This window comes from Canis aureus, chromosome 1, assembly GCF_053574225.1.
Source record: "Canis aureus isolate CA01 chromosome 1, VMU_Caureus_v.1.0, whole genome shotgun sequence".
Taxonomy (NCBI): domain Eukaryota; kingdom Metazoa; phylum Chordata; class Mammalia; order Carnivora; family Canidae; genus Canis; species Canis aureus.
Genome location: NC_135611.1, coordinates 104,140,243 through 104,159,787, shown reverse-complemented (window position 1 = coordinate 104,159,787; position 19,545 = coordinate 104,140,243). Strand labels below are relative to the sequence as shown.

The window sequence follows — 19,545 nt, the reverse complement described above, 5'->3', positions numbered from 1 at the left end:
GGGGTTCCCTCCCTAAAGTGCAGAGTCCAGGGAAGGGGTCCAAGGTTGTGGGTCTAAGGGCAGCCCTAACCTAGAGGTAGAGATTTGGGGTCGGCAGCATCTTGTGGGACTGTTCCAGCCCCTCCGGGGAGAAGACTCAGACCGAGGAGGGTCTGGATTGGGTAGACTCACTGGATCACCTGCAGCTTGCATCTGGGATGCCGGAGCCCCTTGCAGAGTGCTCTCAGGCCTGGCAGCCCCAGCCTGTTGCTGCTCAGGTCCATCCTCCTTAGATTCTGATTGGCCATCAGGGCGGCCGCAAGGTCCTGGCAGGCGGAGCTGGCCACGCAGCACCTCTTCAGGCTGGGTGGGAGGGAGGGGGAAGGGCCAGGTCACCGGCGGGCGCTCTGTGGGTTCTGCCCCTCACCCTTTGTCTCCCTCCTTCCTTTGGTCTGTACCTATTCTCTCCTCTTTCTGAAGTAAAAGAAAGGAGATCACGGGGTGCCCAGGGGCGGGGCGGGGCAAGGGGTGGTGGTGGAGGGGGGACGGTGGGGGAGTGGACGGTGGGGGAGGGGTGACGGTGGGGGACTGGAGGGGGGACGGTGGTGGAGGGGGGACGGTGGGGGAGTGGAGGGGGGACGGTGGTGGAGGGGGGACGGTGGGGGAGTGGACGGTGGGGGAGTGGAGCAGGGTGGACAGCTAAGGGATAGGCTGTTTCTGCTGTGATGAAAATGTTCTGGAGTTAGCAGATACGTTTGCTCAAGCCTGTGCCTACCCTAAAGAAAAAACACCACTGAGGGTCCCCTGGGTGGCTTAGTGATGGAGCGTCTGCCTTTGGCTCAGGGCACGATCCCGAGGTCCTGGAATCGAGTCCCACATAGAGCTTCTTGCAGGGACCCTGCTTCTCCCTCTGCCTGTGTCCCAGCCTCTCTCTTCTGTGTGTCTCATGGATAAAAAAATAAAATTAAAAAAAAAAAAAAAAACAAAGAGAAAAACACCACTGCATGTTTTGACATCCAGCATGTCAATGATGTATCAATAAAAAAATAAAAGCAACAAGAATAACATAAGGTGTCTTGGTGCTTTAGCACGGGAGCGCTATCACAGAGGTGCCTTTAGAGAGGAATTTGAGGCCTCTCCTGCTGGCTCTGCGGGGGAGGGGGCTTACCCCTTCACTTGGAGAAGGAGACTCTGAGTAGCCAGCAGGTCCCAAGGCACCTGCTTGGGCCACACGCCTCCTGCCAGGGCCACGCAGAAGCTTGCTCATCACTGTGTGTGTATCTCTCTCTCTGAGCTGCACCAGAGTGGGGCTGATGGCATTGACCCGAATTAACTGGAGACATATGTAATGTAAGTTCTTGGCATGGCTCCTTGACGTGGCACGAAGTCAAGAAAGAATGGTATTATTTATTATTATTTCTTTGGGATCGGGCCCACGTGCTGCTCACAAAACGGTAGCTTGCTTTACTGGGCCCCGATCCGGATCCCTATCCCTGTGTCTGCCCTGCAGGATGGGCTAAGGGAACGGCACTGTGTTCTGGGTCAGGATTCAGACACTCTCGGTTCCCTCAGCTGGGTGCCATCTAATTCCTACAAGCTGTGCCTTCATATTGCCATGTTTGATAACAGCGTGGTAAAATATGCATAACGTAGCATTTACCATCTTAACTTCTTGTCTGTTTCTTTTTATAATTTTTTTTAAGATTTTATCTATTTATTTATGAGAGACCCAGAGAGAGAGGCAGAGACACAGGCAGAGGAAGAAGCAGGCTCCCTGTGGGGAGCCCGATGTGGGACTCGATCCCAGGACCCCGGAGTCATGTCCTGAGCCAAAGGCAGACCCTCAACCACTGAGCCACCCAAGTGTCCCCGTTTTGTTTTTTAAGTAATCTATGTCTCCCAATGTGGGGCTCGAACTCAGGACCCCGAGATTAAGAGTCGCACACTCCTCAACTGAGCCAGCCAGGAGCTCCTGGCACTGGACTGTTTTAATTACTACGACTTTGTGTACTCAACTTTCAACTCAGGTAGTGTAATTGGAAATAGGAAGCCTGGAAAGAAGGAGCTAAAATAAGAAAAGTGGGAGGTAATGACGCTGGCACTTGTACTGCTTCTGCTGTGGGCTGGGTCGTGTCCCCCGCTAAATTCATACCCTAAAATCCTAACCCCTGGAAACCCAGAGTGTGCCAGCAGGAGCACACACCACTATATATTCCTTCTGACAGAGCCCCCTGAGGACAGAGTGCAGACTCGCCTGGACTCACCTCAGGTTCTGAAGTTTGCAGCTGGGGTGTCTGAGCCCCTGACACAGCAGCCTCACCCCCCGGCTGCCCAACGCACTGCGGTACAAAACCAGCTCTGTCAGATTCGGGTTGGTGCTCAGAGCGGCAGCAAGCTGTTTGCTGTAGGCATCTGGCAAAACGTTCTTCTCGGGTCTGCAAGAAGGAGAGACAGGACAAAGCCTAGTCAAACCAACCACTGTACAATGATTATGTGGGGAATCATGTGTCACCTCACAATTTATGAAGCATCTTGTCATCTTTATTTTTTACATTTTTAAAGTAGGCCCCACGCCCAATGCAAGGCTTGAACTCCCAACGCTGAAATCAAGAGTTGCACACTCTACCAACTGAACCCTCCAGAAGCCCCTGTCATCTTTATTTTATCATCTGAATGTCCCTCAGGAGACTGGAAATAGGACGGAGCACTTAGCCTGCCTGTGGGTGTCCTTGGGTGGGGGTGGGCTAACCACAGCCTTGGAGCCTGATCTGCCTAAATGGTTCTATTGGAACACAAGCATGCCCACTAGGCAAGGTGTTTTTCTACATTGCTTACTGCTTCGAAGGCAGAATGGAGTATTTGCAAAAGAAAGTAGCTGCCTGGTGCATGAAGCTGAAAATACTGACCACTAGCAAAGGTGATCACATACTAAAGACAAATGCCCAGCTCCTCCAACAAGACATGGTCATGGAACAAAGAGTCAGAATGGAGCTACTGTAGAAAAGAGAGAGAGAGAAAGAGAGAGAGAGAGAGAGAGATTACGAGATGTATCAAGAAAATACCATGTGTGCACAGGGCTTGGATGCTGGCTGGAACACAGCAGTGCTGATAGAGATACCTGGGTGCACCTGTATGCAGGTATGGACTGGGTATCAGATGTCAGGAAACTGTTAGCTGGGGTGAAGCCACGGTGCTCATGGGGAAACAACATCCTTCTCTGTTAGGGATCGATGTTGAACGATTTAGTTCAGCAGTAGGTGAGTATCTGGTGCCATGTGGGTGAAATGACTTTACTCAGATTTGCTTTAAAATATTTGAGAGAGGGGATCCCTGGGTGGCACAGCGGTTTGGCGCCTGCCTTTGGCCCAGGGCGCGATCCTGGAGACCCGGGATCGAATCCCACATCGGGCTCCCGTTGCATGGAGCCTGCTTCTCCCTCTGCCTGTGTCTCTGCCTCTCTCTGTCTCTCTGTGACTATCATAAATAAAAAAAAATTTTTTTAAAAATTTAAAATATTTGAGAGAAGGGATCCCTGGGTGGCTCAGCGGTTTAGCACCTACCTTTAGCCCAGGGTGTGATCCTGGAGTTCCGGGATCGAGTCCTGCATCAGGTTTTCTGCGTGAAGCCTGCTTCTCCCTCTGCCTGTGTCTCTGCCCGTGTGTGTGTGTGTGTGTGTGTGTGTGTGTGTGCATGTATGTCTATCATGAATAAATAAAATCTTTAAAAATAAATATTTGAAAGAGTAAGACCAATGAATCGCTGACCTCTACCTCTGACACCATTAAAACATTATATGTTAATTAATTGAATGTAAATTAAATTTTTTAAAAAATAAAATGTTTGAGGGCTCAGCAGTTGAGCTCCTGCCTTTAGAGCCCAGGGTGTGGTCCTGGAGTCCTGGGATCGAGTCCCGCGTCGGGTTCCCTGCATGGAGCCTGCTTCTCCCGCTGCCTGTGTCCCTGCCTCTCTCTCTCTCTGTGTCTCTCATGAATAAATAATTAAAACTTTAAAAAAAATTAAAATAAAAAAATAAAAAATAAAATGTTTGAGAGAGAAAGAGAGAAAAGCAAGAGTAGAGGGTGATAGGGACACCTGGGTTGCTCAGTGGTTGAGCATCTGCTTTTGGCTCAGGGAGTGATCCTGGAGTCCTGGGATCGAGTCCCACATCTGGCTTCGTGCATGGAGCCTGCTTCTGCCTCTGTGTGTGTGTGTGTGTGTGTGTGTCTTTCATGAATAAATACATAAAATCTTTAAAAAAAAAAAAAGAGTAGAGGGTGATAGGTCAATTTATGGCCAAATGTAGCTACGTGGTAAGGCTACATGATGAGCTCAAAGGGGAGATTATCAGTAAATACTGTTTTCTCCACTTATGTGTGTTATTTTTTTACTTTATTTATTTTTAAAATTTATTATTATTATTTTAAAAAATATTTTATTTATTTATTCATGAGAGACAGAGAGAGAGAGGGGGGCAGAGATATAGGCAGAGGGAGAAGCAGGCTCCATGCAGGGAGCCCGACCTGGGACTTGATCCCGGGACTCCAGGATCACACCCTGGGCTGAAGGCAGGCACTAGACCACTGGCCACCCAGGGATCCCTTTATGTATTTATTTGGGAGAGACAGACAGAGACATAGGCAGAGGGAGAAGCAGGCTTCCTGTGGGGACCCTGCTGTGGGACTCGATCCCAGGGCCCTGGAATCACGACCTGAGCCAAAAGCAGATGCTCAACCACTGAGCCGCCCAGGTGCCCCGTGATATTTATATATATAACATTATGTAACCTTAACCACAATAGAGCTGTAGGACTAACAAATCATTGTACTTAGAGTGTCTACACAGTCATGAAAATGTCATCTAAAAAATGACATCTAATATTTGTTGGCTTCTGACCCTGCACACAACTCAGTGTTGAGCCTTCACAATGAACCCCAAAAGGTAGGAGTTGAAATTCCATTTTCTGCACAGAAACATTGAGACTTGATGAACAGAGGTGATGGGCAAAGCCACACAGCTAGTGAGCAGCAGAGTCAGGATCAAACCCCAGGCTACTGATCTTCACTCCCCTCTTGCATCCTGGAGCGTGGTAGCTGAAAGTCCTGGGTACATGGCCCCACATTTAGTGCACATTAACGGCAACTAGGTCTGAGAGGAACCTGGTTACCAGAATTGTGCCTCCACGTGGGACGAAGAGTCGTGAAGAGCCAGGCAGAGTGGTAACTGGAAATGAGCCTCCAGTCAGAGCGGGATGTCCATGCATCCTGTCCCTACTGCCTGTACCCCTGGCCCTAGGATGCCTCTCTTTCCTAAATTTTCACATGACTGAGTCACCTCCTCACTGAGGTCAAAAGCTGACATTAGTGGCCTGGGAGACCCTGGGGGCCAATGCCCCAACCTGACTCATGTACAACTCAAGACCCCTGCTCCCCTGTCTCGAGGAGCGGGTGGGAAGTACCTCTGGGTCCCATTAGTGACCAGCCGGATGATGTTCTCTCTGTTGGCTGCCTTCCTTCCTTGTCTTCTCTACTTTCTGGGATTATCTCCCAAAGAAAGTGCTCTGTGCGGCCAGAATCTGACATCTCCAAATATGCCACGATGGCATAAGGATTATTTTGAGTTTAAGGCAAAGGAGGGCACCTAGGTGACTTAGTGGTTCAGTGGCTGCCTTGACCTCAGGTCGTGATCCCGGGGTCCTGGGATCAAGTCCCACATCAGGCTCCCTGTGGGGAACTTGCTTCTCCCTCTGCCTATGTCTCTACCTCTCTCTGTGTCTCTCATGAATAAAGAAATAAAAACCTTTAAAAAACAACAACAACAACAACAACAACAACAACAACAATAAAAGGCAACCGAGGTGCAGAAAGAAGCCTTTCCAGAACTTCTGTTATCTGAAAGTGAGGGATGCTACAAATCCCCTCTCCTGGGGAAGTTTTATGGCCATGAAGATGGAAATTTCGTGCCAGAGGGGTTCAGAACACACTAGCCCAAGAGATGGCTTCTTAAATGTCTTGAGCTGAAGGAGTCTGAGAAAGTGGCAGAGGCAGGATGATCACTGACCCCCTACCCCACCACCATCTGGCGCTTCTTCCCTGAGAACGGGTCAATCTCCCATGTGAAGGGTCTCCTTCCTGTCCCAGAAGAAAGGGAGGCATCCTGATCACTAGGGAGTGAATTCCAGGCCAAGAAGTCTATATAAACAACCTCGTTATTTGTTCACCATGTACTGTCCCCCGACCTCAAAGCCCTTTGTCTTGTCAATTCTTTTTTTTTTTTAAGTAAACTATGCCCAATGTGGGGCTCAAAGTCATGACCCCAAGATCAAGAGTCACATGTTCCACTGACTGAGCCAGCCAGGTGCCCCTAATTTCAGAGATCTTTTATTTATTTTTCTTAAAAGATTTATTTATTTATTTATGGGGGGGGGGGTAGAGGGAGGGAGGTGGGGGAGGAGCAGAATGAGAGAGAGATAAGCAGACTCCTCACAGAGTGGGGAGCCCAACATGAGGTTCAATCCCAGGACCTTGAGATGATGACCTGAGCCGAAATCAAGAGTCGGATGCTTAACCAACTAAGCTACCCAGGTGCCTCTAATTTCAGAGATACTTTATTTTAAAGACTTTATTTATTTATTCATGAGAGACACAGAGGGAGAGAGAGAGAGAGAGAGAGAGAGAGAGAACAGAAGCAGGCTCCATGCAGGGAGCCCAATGTGGGACTCAATCCTGGGACTCCAGGGTCATACCCTGGGCCAAAGGCAGGCTCTAACCTACTGAGCTTCCAGGGATCCCTAATGTCAGAGATACTTTAATGTAGCTCTGTTAATGGCATTATATGCTAATTCAAAATTCAGCCTGATATGTTCTTAGGTGGCCTGTCAATTCTTTACAGGCTGATTGTTTTTTAATCAAAATGTTTAAGTGCTTCCTGCTCTGGTACGAGCTCCAAGGACATGTGAAAATTCAATAAAATGTGCCTGCTTTTCTCCTGTGAATCTATCATGTCAGTTTGTTTGTTTGTTTGTTTGTTTATCATAGGCCAATTTAAAATTTTTTTAAAGATTTTATTTATTTATGAGACACACAGAGAGAGGCAGAGACACAGGCAGAGGGAGAAGCGGGTTCCCTGCAGGCAGCCTGATGCGGCACTTGATCCCAGGACCCTAGGATCACGTTCTGAGCTGAAGGCAGACACTCAACCCCTAAGCCACCCAGATGCCCCTGTCAATTTAATTCTTAGGCCCAGCCAGAGACCCAAAGAGAGAAGACAATTTTCTCCCACTACAGCTCTAAGACAGACCTGCACAAACACACCTCAGCCCATTAGTTTCCCCCATATTTCTGCCTTCTCACAACTAACCTCCCTAGAAACCCAGTGTCCCTTTCTTTTGTCTTGCCTATGCTCTAAAAAAATATACTGTTCTTCTGTTAGAATGCTATAAAAGCCCAGGTTCTAACCATCCCTTTGAGTTACTCATCTCTGGGGATTCCCAGGTACAAGTGCAGATGAATTAATAAACTCCTTTTTTTTAATGCCCAATGTGGGGCTTGAATGCATGACCCTGAGATCAAAAAGTTGCATGCTCTACCGACTGAACCAACCAGGCACCCCAGAACTAAGAAAGATCTAATAACATCTTTGTTTTTCTCTGTTAATCTCTTTTCAGTTTATTTTTTATTTTTTTTTAATTTTTAAAAGATTTTATTTATTTATTCATGAGAGACAGAGAGAGAGAGAGAGAGAGAGGCAGAGACACAGGCAGAAGGAGAAGCAGGCTCCATGCAGGGAGCCTGACATGGGACTCAATCCCGGGTCTCCAGGATCAGGCCCTGGGCTGAAGGCAGACGCTCAACCCCCTTTTCAGTTTAATTTACAGGCCTCCGTACAAGATCTAAGAGGGTAGAAAGAAAAAGGACGATTTTCTTCTTCTGGATGTTACTTACATTCAAATTTTTGCATCTAAGATGACTCCTTGGGGAACCCAAACCAACACAGTCTTAGCCAAAAAGCCAAAAGAGTCACTTCCTCAAAGATTCCTTCCTCTATCTCCTCTTGATACCACCCAACCCTCCATATCATTGTCTCTTACTGCACCCTGTTTTATTTTCATTGTAATAGTTCTCTCCTCCTAAAATTACCTAAATGAGCTTTTTTTTTTTTTTTTTTTCTGGTTTGCTTGTTTATTTATTTACTGTTCCTTGTCTCTCTCTCTTCCCATTAGGATGTCTGTGCTGGCAGGTGCCTGGTCACACTATGCACTCTAGAAAAGCACCCTTGATAATATTTGTTGGCTGGATACAATTTCCTTGACCATAGCCCCAGTTTAGTCCAAATGAGTACTGTTTAAACGCAGGACACTAACCTGGACAATGTTGACATTTGGGGGCCAGACCATCATCTATTGTGGGAGGCCATCCTGGGCACTGTGGGGTATCTTTGCAGAACCCCTGGCCTAGCCCTCTAAAAGCCATAGTGCCCCCCATCTCCTCGTTATGAAAACTCAACATATCTCTAGATATTGCCAATATCTTCTGGGGTGGGGGCAAAATCAACCCCAGTTGAGAATATGAACACGGTGGAGAGCAGAAACTTGGAGAGTGAGCCCTGTTGAGTACTTACATCTGTGTCGGTAGCATCTGGGGCCCTGAAGCCCACCTCCCCCCATCATCTTCATCCGGGCTGTAGGCAGCCCCATGCAAGTGCAGCACCAGGGCACTCCTACAGTTCTTCACACAAAAGGAGGAAATCATGTGCTCCATCTTGGTGGCAATGTTGTTGACCACGACCACTTGGAAGGGGCTCAGGGCCTGTTGGATGAAATCCTCCTCCTGGATCTCATACAGACAGCTGAAGAGCTCCAAGGAGCCCTGCTGCAGAGTGGAACCCTCGCTCTGAGCTTTCCTTTGGATCCACTCCAGCAGCTCCACCTTGACGTGAGGTGAGACCTTCCAGCAAAGACTCTTCTCCAGGTAGCTCCTTGTCTCCTCATTCAGGAGTCCAAACAGGAAACGGACAGTGAGTGCCAAGAAGCTCCTTTCTGAAAACTCGTACTCAGCTAACAGCCTCGTCACATTGTGCTCTGGGCTGGACCTGCTCTCCCCAAGATCCAGGATATAGTACATGGCAGCAAAGAATTCCTGGAAGCTCAAGTGGATGAAGCTGTAGAACTTTTCACAGTTGATATCCTTCTGGAAGATGTTCATGTTGAGGAAGGAAGAGACATCTGCCCCATCTAGGCCATGCTTCCGGAGGTCCTGCTCCTCAAATAGGATTTTCTGATTCCAGAGGCCATCTGCCGCCAAAGAGCACAGCCCTCTCTGGTTGGGTGGGGACTGGAGGATTGGGCTCCCTGGCTTGGGCTGCATCAGACTCAAGAGGTAGAGCATGTACACTGCTGTGGTGGTCCTGGATGTCTGTCTTAGAAGCCCCCCATCCTCCAACTGCTGCTTGAGGCAGGTACAAACCACCCAGCACACCATGGGGACAAAGCATAGAGTGAAGAGGGGCTCATTGTCCCTGATGAAATTGAAGACTTGACCGGCCTGCTCTGCATTGTGGAAATACTTATAGAAGTACTCCTTCCTTTCTGCCTCAGAGAAGCCCAGGATCTCCACATGCCTGGGGTGCTCCAGCAAGCGGTGGAGTTTCTCCAAAGCCGTGGGCCTGATGGTGATGAGCACAGACAGCTCAGGCAGCAGCTTCTTCCGAATCAGGCTGCTGAGAAGAAGCTCTGTGGGCCGTTTCTCCTCCCAGCAGAGGCACCAGGGGCCCTGAGGGTCGTGGAAAGAAGGTTTTAGCTCATGGAAGCCATCAATGATGAAGAGGAGGCGCTCAGGGACTCGGACAAGCTCCTGGAGGGGTACGCTGGGCTCAGGCCAGCAACTGGAGATGAGATCCTGCGCGCTCTGCTCCGCAGTGCTCTGGTTCATCTTCCTGCAGTTGATGTAGAAGAGGTAATCAAACCTGTCCTGGAAGAGCCTCCCGTCGGCCCAGTCCAGCATCACCTTGTGGGCCAGCATGGACTTGCCCATCCCCGCTGCTCCCTGCAGGACCACGGTGCGCGGCGGCTCGGGGCGCTCCTCGTCGGGCTCGAAGAGGGTCTCCATCTGGATGAAGCTGGCCTGGTGCCCCACGGTTCTCGCCTGCCCCCAGCCTGTGTCCAGGAGCTTCTGCTGGGCCCACATGGGATTTGAGTGTTCCTTCACCAGGAGGAGGCGGGTGTACCTGTGGCTGAGGTTGACGCATTCTCCTAGGCGTGCGTTGCGGTCTTCCATCAGCCGGAACTTCCTGCGAACATAGTCCCTGTACGTTTCCCGGGGATCTAACGGAGAGGAATGAGGGGTCCGTGGGAGACTCGTCAGCAATCGTGCACGGATTCATGAGTTAAAGCAAACCTCAGTCTAGTGTCTATTTGTTCTGCAATATCCTTGGGACAGTTTTCTGGATGGAGCCTGGGAACCTTGGTATTTCTCTATAAAGATCTTCCCTTTTCTTGAGAAGCAGAGGTACTAACATGAGGACTGTCCTGAGGCACTATTCTTGCTACTCAAACGGGGGCCCACGCCCAGGAGCTGCTGGAAGACCATACGGGCACCTAGAGGAATGTGTCAGTCTCTGCCACTGGTTCACTTGGGTCCTCCCGGTGAAGAGACACTGAAATCCCATGTGGGCTCACAAGGAGCTGGTGGGAAATGCAAAAGTGAGCCCCACTCCCCACCTACTGAATCAGAAACCGCATTTCTAACAAGACTGCTTTGTGATTTGCATGCACATTTAAGTGTGAGAAGGCAGGGCACCTGGGTGGCTCAGTGGTTGAGCATCTGCCTTTGGCTTGGGTTTGTGATCCCAGAGTCCCCGGATTGAGTCCCGCATAGGGCTCCACATAGGGATCCTGCTTCTCCCTCTGCCTATGTCTGTACCTCTCTCTGTGTCTCTCATGAATAAATTAAATCTTAAAAAAAAAAAAAAAAAAAGTTTGAGAAAGCAGTTTAGAGAACTTACTCATTCTATAAGTCCTGTGCTTAAAGTCTCTTAGGGAAATCTACTTGGTATAGAAGCGAATGCATAATCTAGAACAGCAGTGCTCACCAAGGTGATTGTGTTTACACACATGTCCCCCAGGGCAGTTCTGGTGAGGTCTGGAGATATTTTTGGCTGTAACAAATAGGGGTGAGGGGCAGGCTACTACCATCTAGTGGTTGGAGGCCAGGGATGCTATTCAACATCCTACAGTGCCCAGGACACCCCACAATAAAGAATGATCCAGCCCAAATTGCCAATGGTGCCCAGGTGGAGGAACCCTGGTCCAGACAAAAATGTATCCTTTTGTATTTGGATGTCACCAGAGGCCTGTAATATCTGGCCAAAGGGGTACACCTGGGTGGTTCATCAGCTGAGCATCTGCCTTCGTCTCAGGACATGATCCTGAAGTTCCAGGATCAAGTCTCACATCAGGCTGCCTGCAGGGAAACTGCTTCTCCCTCTGCATATATCCCCGCCTCTCTCTGTGTGTCTCTCATGAATAAATAAATAAAATCTTAAAAAAAAAAAAATCTGGCCAAAGGAAGGTTAAAAAAGAGATCTAAATTTGAGCCCAGCACTCTCTCGAAAGGAATGCATGTACTCTTTTATTTTTAATTATAGTAAAATATATGTAACGTAAAACTTAGCATTTTTACCATTTTTAAGTGTTTGATGGATTTGGTGACATCATGTGCATTCACAAAGCTATGTAATCATCACCACTATCCATTTCCAGAACTTTCCTCATCCTCAACAGAAACTGTATGCCTACGAAGCACTAACTCCTTATTCCTTCCCCTACCCAGCCCCTGGCAGCCACTGTTCCACTTTCTGTCTCACGTCTACTTTAGGTACTTCATGTAAGAGGAATCACACCGTATCTGTCTTTTTATGTTGGCGCATTTGACTTAGCATCATGTTTTCAAAGTATGCCCATGCTGTAGCAAGTATCAGAATTTCATTCCTTTTTGAGTCTGAATAATATTCCATTGTGTGTATATATATATGTATATACATGTAAACATACATATATATATACACACCATATTCTGTTTATCCATTCATTGGTTGATAAAATTATTTTATTAGCTCCCTTAATGTGTATTGATAAATACTAATACTAGGTTCATAAATATGTCAATTGTACTTCTCTTTTGTCAACTGTGATTCTATTTCATGTAGAAAGCATTTTTCAGTTGAACAAAGATAATTGGGACAGTAATATTCCGATTTTGTGAAAGTCTTAGTCTTTTCCTGTAGAGAAAGTGTTCTTATTTTGAGACACAGGGAATATTTGGAAACTAGAAAAGCTTAACATAATGATGAGAATAAAGATGGAGTTACCATATATTGACCATGTGCTATACCCAGTGCATTAAGATGCCTTGAAAGGTGTCCAGAATTATTTGTATTATAGTTAACAGTGGTGCCGTCTTTCCAGCAGCCCACAGTCATTTCTTCTTTGCCAACAATCCTGATTCTATTAAGGTAATGGGTGCTGATCCCTTGATTCCAGTGAATGCTGTCCTTTCACAAGCCCCAGAGGATGAAGAACAGTTTGGCTAAACCATTCGTGAGCAATCTCATTCCTTGTTGCCAGCGGCTGGTCTGGGAATGTGCCCCAGTCCTGACCAATGAGGTACACAGAGATGACCACTGGGAAGGAGTAAGCTTATTGAAAGGATTTTATTCCTGAATAAAATGATTCTCTCTTGAGGAAGAAAGCCTTTTTGTTTCTCTTTTCTCCCCTGCTTGGAAGTCACTTGCATGGTTTGGTTGCCATCGTGCAACCATGAGGTGACAAGTCTTAGGACAAATGAAACAGCAAGAAGTTGGGGCTTTGACAGTGTTGTTAATCTGTTACATAAACTCTGCAACCACCCAGGTCAAGATCTCTTGTTATAGGCAAACATTAAATAAATATATAGATATATATTTTTGCTTGATCTACTCTGTTGAATAGTCTGGTGTGTGTAGCCTTGTGCAGTCTGCAAGATACATGGCTCATGGCTCACCTCTTCTTAGAGCTCCAGGAAAGACTTCCAGAGAACACGCTGACTGGCTCCCCGGTGAGGATGGGTCACCAGATGGAGTATCTGGAAGAGACATTTTAGGAGATCAGCTAGCATATACCTGGCTAGCTCTCAATAATAATAGCTACTTTGCACACCTGAAATGAATATAACTTATATGGCAATTTAAAACATATTAGTTACTATTACATCAAACAGTCTACACTGATAACTGTCTGCCCACCCACACCCCGAATGATTGGCAGTCACCTCACATGCAGCACTGCTGAAAACACTTGTTCATCATAACCCACTCTCCTTCCTGGGTACACATCATGGTGATTGGCACCTCTGTCCATCCAAGAAATCCCCTCAGGCAGGAAGTTGTGAGTTAGCTTGAATTTCCTCCCTCCAGTCCTTGGTCAGGTCTCATTCACCCACCTCTCCAAGCATCACTGGCACCAGTGTTATCCAGGCAAATTTTGCTTGCATTGGAAACACAGCAATAAACAAGGTCTCTGCTCCGTGGACCTTACATACTTTTGGCATGGGGAGTTGAATTTCTAAAAATAATAAACACTTTGTATAACTTCAGATAATGATGAAAGTTGTGTCTAAAATAAACAAGTGTACGTGACAGAGCGGTTGAAAGTAGTATTTTAGTTTGGGTGACCAGGAAAGGCTTTTCTGTGGATGCACTGTAAGGTCAAAAATCCCAAGTGCTTCCTGGACATCTTTGAGCTTCACAGAACCCTAAAGTGCAAGCCTACCTGTGAGTTCCAGTGCTCTGGCAGGTATGCTCCGACCTGGTGGGACAGGCTCCCCACTTGGCTAGTCTTCCTAGCAGAAGTAGACCACAAACATAACAGAGGGGGCACCTGGCTGGCTCAGTTGGTGGAGCACGGGACTCCTGATCTCAGGGTGATAAGTTCAAGCCCCACGTCGGGCATAGAGTTATTGGTTTTCGTTTTGTTTTCTTTCTTTCTTTCTTTTTTTTTCCATGAAGAAAAAGCCCCCAAACCTGCAGATAACAAGTGTTGGTGGGGGTTGTAGGAAAATTGGACTCCTTGTGCTTCCGTGGTGGGAATGTAAAACGGTGCAGCCACTATGGAAAACACTGCTCCTTAAAATATTAAAATAGAATTACTGGGGCAGCCCCGGTGGCTCAGTGGTTTGGTGCCGCCTTCAGCCCAGGGCGTGATCTTGGAGACTCAGGATCGAGTCCCACGTCAGGCTCCCTGCATGGAACCTGCTTCTCCCTCTGCCTGTGTCTCTGCCTCTCTCTCTCTGGTCTCTCATGCATAAATAAATAAAATCTTAAAAAAAATAAAATAGAATTACTAGTAGATCCAGCAATTTCACTTCCAAGTATATATTCAGAATAATTGAAAGCAAAACTCGAAGAGATAGTTGTACATCTGTGTTAACAACAGCATTATTTACAATAACAAAAAGGTAGAAGCAACTCAGATGCTCATCAAGAGATGAATGAATTGAGGGATCTGGTGGCTCAGTTGGTTTTATGTCTGCCTTTGGCACAGGTCATGATCCCAGGGTCCTGGGATCGAGTCCCATGTGGGGCTCCCTATTAGGTGGAGTTGCTTCTCCCTCTCCCTCTGACCCTCCCCCCATATTCGTGCTCTCTCTGTTTCTCTCAAATAAATAAAATCTTTAAAAAAGAGAGAGATAGGGCACCTGAGTGGTTCAGTGGTTGAGCGGCTGCCTCAGCTCAAGTCATGATCCTGGGGTCCTGGGATTGAGTCGTGCATCGGGCTCCCTGCAGGGAACCTGCTTCTCCCTCTGCCTATGTCTCTGCCTCTCTCTCTCTGTGTCTAATAAATAAATAAGTAAATAAATCTTTAAAAAAGAGAGAGAGATGAACGAATTAAAATGTAATATATATATATTAGTGTATGTATTCCACATGATGGAATATTATTCAGCCTTAAAGAGGAAGAAAACACTGACATATGCTACAACGTGGATGAATCCTGAAAACATCATGCTATGTGAAATAAGCCAGTCACAAAAAGATACTCTATGATTCTACTTCTTCTTTTTTTTTTAATTTTTAAAAGATTTTATTTATTTATTCATGATAGACATAGAGAACGAGAGAAAGAGGCAGAGACACAGGTAGAGGGAGAAGCAGGCTCCACACAGGGAGCCCGATGCGGGACTTGATGATCCCAGGTCTCCAGGATCACACCCTGAGCCAAAGGCAAATGCTCAACTGCTGAGCCACCCAGGCATGCCGCACTTTGATTCTCTTATGGGCTCTTGAATAAAGATGTAAGGCAGTCTCATACTCCCACAGTCGGATGCCTCTCCAGTGCTATCTGAGGATGGAGAGAGGAGAGAAGGAGCCACCTGGAACCCGGCCTAAGGAGGCCTCTTGTCATCACACCTCACCAGGACAAGAGATTATGCCGCTAAATTTCTATGATTACAAGCAAGTCTACACCACGTTGGTAATATCAAATCAGCTCTTCCTGGAGTATTTAGACCTTGGAAATTAGCAAATGCTACAAACCAGGGTCTTTCAGGTAGATGCTCAACCACTGAGCTACCCAGGCGTCCTGAGCCTCTGAGTTGTCTTACCTCTAGAACAGGTGTGATCATTACAATGTGGGTCACACAGCACTTAAGACGCCGAGCGAGGCATTCTTTACAGTGGACGCCGCGTTAGAGGAGGGGGTCGGTGTTAGCAGCATCGTGATTCTCTCACGGCACAGAAGACACAGTAGGAGAGATCAGGGGGAGCAGGGAGAGATCGGGGCGCAGCAGAAGGCAGCCCGGGTGGGTGAGGGCGAGGGCGAGGGCCAGGCCCAGTGCGGGAGGACAGCACCGGCGCCCGACGAAGTGCCTCCAGGGTGGGTGGCGAAGCGGCAGTTCTGGGGGCAAGGGCAGCAGCTAGCACGGGGTTCGGGGTTCGGGGTTCGGGGTTCGTGCGCGCGGTGGTGGCCCCCGCAGGGCCGGGCGGCCGGCGACTCCTTACCCCTCACCGGCTCCTCTCTCCGGCCCTTCTCCCACAGGTCCCGCCGGTTGATGCGCTGGAAGAGGCCCAGCGCCAGCGGCCAGGCCGCGTGGGGCCCGCAGTGTGCCACCAGCAGCTGCGCCGTGTCCAGGGGCCCCGCCGCCTCCAGCCGCCCCCAGGGGATCCGGCCCGCCTCCGCCTCGGTGCCCAGGAACAGCTTGAACTTCTTCAGCTCCACCGCCTCCAGCTCTTCCAGGTAGGCCGAGAGGCGACAGAGGCCGCTGCTGGGCGGGGCGCGGGGCATGGGGGCGCCGTGCACCCCACAGGGCGGAAGCGGAGCCTAGGGTGTGCCCGCGGTGCCAGCGTCCCGGCCCCTGCCCCGGCCCCGGCCCCGGCCCCGGCCCCGCATGCCCACCGCAGGCCTCCGCGCGAGGCTGCAGCAGCCGGACAGGAAAGCCCTGGTGGCGAAATAGAGCTTCCTCACCCTCGGGTGGCGCCTGCCCAGCCCCGCAACGCGCCAGTGGGTGTTCCCCTTCCCAGAAGAGGAAGTTGGTCACATTAGGAAATCCCAGGAGCCATTCCACCATGAGAAAGACTTTCACTTCTGCTCCCTCTTCCCGGCTCCCCTGGCCAAGAGGACACTCCCTGCTTCATCTTTCCTGCTGTTTCCCTTGCCTCTCCCCTGCCCCTGGTCCCTTGGATTATTATCCAACTAGCTACTGGCCCTCCTCGTGGGTGGGAGGATTAGACCTCCTCTCTGTTGGCATGGGACTTGGATAGGGCACCTGCTCTGGGAGACGGCCCCTGAGCAAGCAACCCTGCAATGTGGGCAAATGTGAGCCAACCTCTTCCAGGTAGAAGCATTAAGAACCTTACTTGCAGGGGCCTGCTGTTTTCTCTTTTCGTGGGCACAGAAAGGGACTGCGGGGTAAACAGGATAGTGGTCCCCCAAAGACGTCTGTGTCCCAATCCCCCAATCTCTGAAATGTTACGTTAAGTAGCAAAGGAGACTTTGCAGGTGTGATTAAATGTAAGGCTCCTGAGACGGGGTCCTGGATTATCCACTTCCAGGGAATGGGATAATCCACATCCAAGGGTGGGCTCAGTGTCATCGTGATGACCAGGGTCAGAGGCAAGAGAGATGGAAGCAGAGGAAGGAGGGATATGATGACTGGCTGGAGAAGGCAAGGAAATGGATTCTCACCTGGAGCCTCTCAAGGAACAGCCAGCTGACACCCTGACTTTAGCCCCTTTTTGGACTTCTGACCTCCAAAACTGTAAAATACTCAAAGTGCGTAGTGGTGTTAGTTATAGCAGCGTAAGAAACTGATACAGGGGGATCCCTGGGTGGCTCAGCGGTTTAGCACCTGCCTTCTGCCCAGGGTGTGATCCTGGAGTCCTGGGATCAAGTCCCACATCAGGCTCCCTGCATGGAGCCTGCTTCTCCCTCTGCCTGTGTCTCTGCCTCTCCCTCTCTCTGTGTCTCTCATGAATGAATAAATAAGATCTTGAAAAAAAAAAAAAAAAGAAGAAGAAGAAAAGAAACTGATACAGACTTTTTCCTGCCTGGGACCAGGAATGAGAATATAGATGTAGCCAGGGCTAACAGGCTCAATATGGTAACAGAACCGCTGTAAGTCAGGAAGATAGAGGGCTCATTCCTCACTGTGGCATATGTAAGCCCAAACTGCCTGGCACAGGGATTTAATGATTTGGGGAGGGCAGTCAAAGCAGTATTACTTCACTTAGGATGCCTTGAGCTAAAACCAGGAAGCCTGATTTCAGTGCCTTAAACAATAAGGAGAAACAAACCACAGCTATAAGAAATAATATGGATAAATCCTATGGGCATTATGTTTTGTGTTTTGTTTTGTTTTGTTTAGATTTTATTTATTTATTTATTTATTTATTTATTTATTTATGAGAGAGATAGAGAGCAAAAGCAGGGGGAGTGGCAGGCAGGGAGAAGCAGACTCCCTGTTGAGGACTCCATCCCAGGACTCTGGGACCATGACCTGAGGCAGAGGCACATGCTCAATCAACTGAGCCACCCAGACGCCCCATATGGGTATCATATTAGGCAAGAGAAGCCAAATATTAAAAAGTGTGTTCTATATAATTACATTTCAATGAAATTCAATAACAGATAAAACCAATGAACAGCGTCAGTTGCCCTGGGGAGGCAATCCAGTTCAGCCCAAATAGTTCCGATCACCATTTTCTTCCCAACAACTAGAACAGTGCCTGAAATGTACCCCCCCATTATATCTGATTAGCTATATAATGAATGAATCACACATACATCTAACATTTTATATGACCCAAGATGGAGATGTTACCAAAGAGAGGGCATAGTATTTGGAGAAGAAAAATATGGATTTTGTTAAACTACTTGGAATGAAAATAAGACCTTAAAGCTATGTCCAGCCTATGAGCAGTGCTAGCTAAATAATTTTTTTTTTTAAGATTTTATTTTTACTTATTCATGAGAGACACAGAGAGAGGTGAGGTAGAGACACAGGCAGAGGGAGAAGCAGACTCCCTGTGAGGAGCCCACTGGGGGACTTGATCCCAGGACTCCGGGATCACACCCTGAGACAAAGATAGACATTCAACCCCTGAGCCACCCAGGTGCCCCAGGCTAGATCACTTTGCCTGAGAAAACGAATGCAGAAAAAAGTGGGGATGGGTGGGTGGGTGGGAGAAGAAATTCTATGAAATGGTAATACCTTCCTCACTTTTAGTTAATTTTTTTTAATTTTTTTATTTATGATAGTCACAGAGAGAGAGAGAGAGGCAGAGACACAGGCAGAGGGAGAAGCAGGCTCCATGCAGGGAGCCCGACGTGGGATTCGATCCCGTGTCGCCAGGATCCCGCCCTGGGCCAAAGGCAGGCGCCAAACCGCTGCACCACCCAGGGATCCCCCTTCCTCACTTTTATTTATTTATTTTTTTTTTAAAGGATTTTTATTTATTTATTCATGAAAGACACAGAGAGAGAGAGAGAGAGAGAGAGAGGCAGAGACACAGGCAGAGGGAGAAGCAGGCTCCATGCAGGGAGCCCAACGCGGGACCCGATCCTGGGACTCCAGGATCACGCCCCGGGCCAAAGGCAGGTGCTAAACCGCTGCGCCACCCAGGGATCCCTCCTTCCTCACTTTTAAATGAAAAGTGTAGAATGCTTGATTTGCAGGGGTTGTGGAAATTATTTAAAATAATTTTTAAATTATTATTATTGGTCTAGATTGATTAGGAGGATAAAATATTTGACACCAAGCAGGAGACAGGGCATTGGGAATGTTATTCCACCAGGAGTCATAAAAATCAGTGGCTCCCATAGGGAGCAGGGAGTCGGTGAGTGTTTCTGTGCATGCCAGCAACATGAAGAAGGGGCATGGCGGAGTCCCTGCTGACTTTCCAGGGACAGCGGTGCAACGTAGAGATCCCCCACGTGTCTCTCTTCCCCCACCCCCTGTACCTCGCCATCTCACTAGCAGTGTGACCCTGGAAGAGTCACTTTACCTTCACTCCAAACCTCTGAAGGTTCACCAAGAAATA

General features: G+C 48.3%; 1 protein-coding gene across 9 annotated transcripts in view; it reads right to left on the bottom strand.

The window, feature by feature from the left end:
- The window catches only part of NLRP12 (NLR family pyrin domain containing 12), a 60,852-nt gene that overhangs the window by 14,982 nt on the left and 26,325 nt on the right, over positions 1-19,545 (bottom strand). For 2 of the 9 annotated variants that reach the window (XM_077915958.1, XM_077915941.1), the window contains exons 1-5: positions 16,009-16,359; positions 13,014-13,094; positions 8,596-10,297; positions 2,244-2,414; positions 172-342 (exon numbers count right to left, since the gene is read on the bottom strand). In XM_077915958.1, the coding sequence (XP_077772084.1) occupies positions 172-342; positions 2,244-2,414; positions 8,596-10,297; positions 13,014-13,094; positions 16,009-16,291 (2,408 nt within the window). In that variant the 5' untranslated portion in view covers positions 16,292-16,359. Of the gene's footprint in view, positions 1-171; positions 343-2,243; positions 2,415-8,595; positions 10,298-13,013; positions 13,095-13,280; positions 14,445-15,611; positions 15,964-16,008; positions 16,360-19,545 lie in introns of those variants that run through there. The other 7 variants (XM_077915984.1, XM_077915975.1, XM_077915932.1 and 4 more) reach the window with 7 other exon arrangements.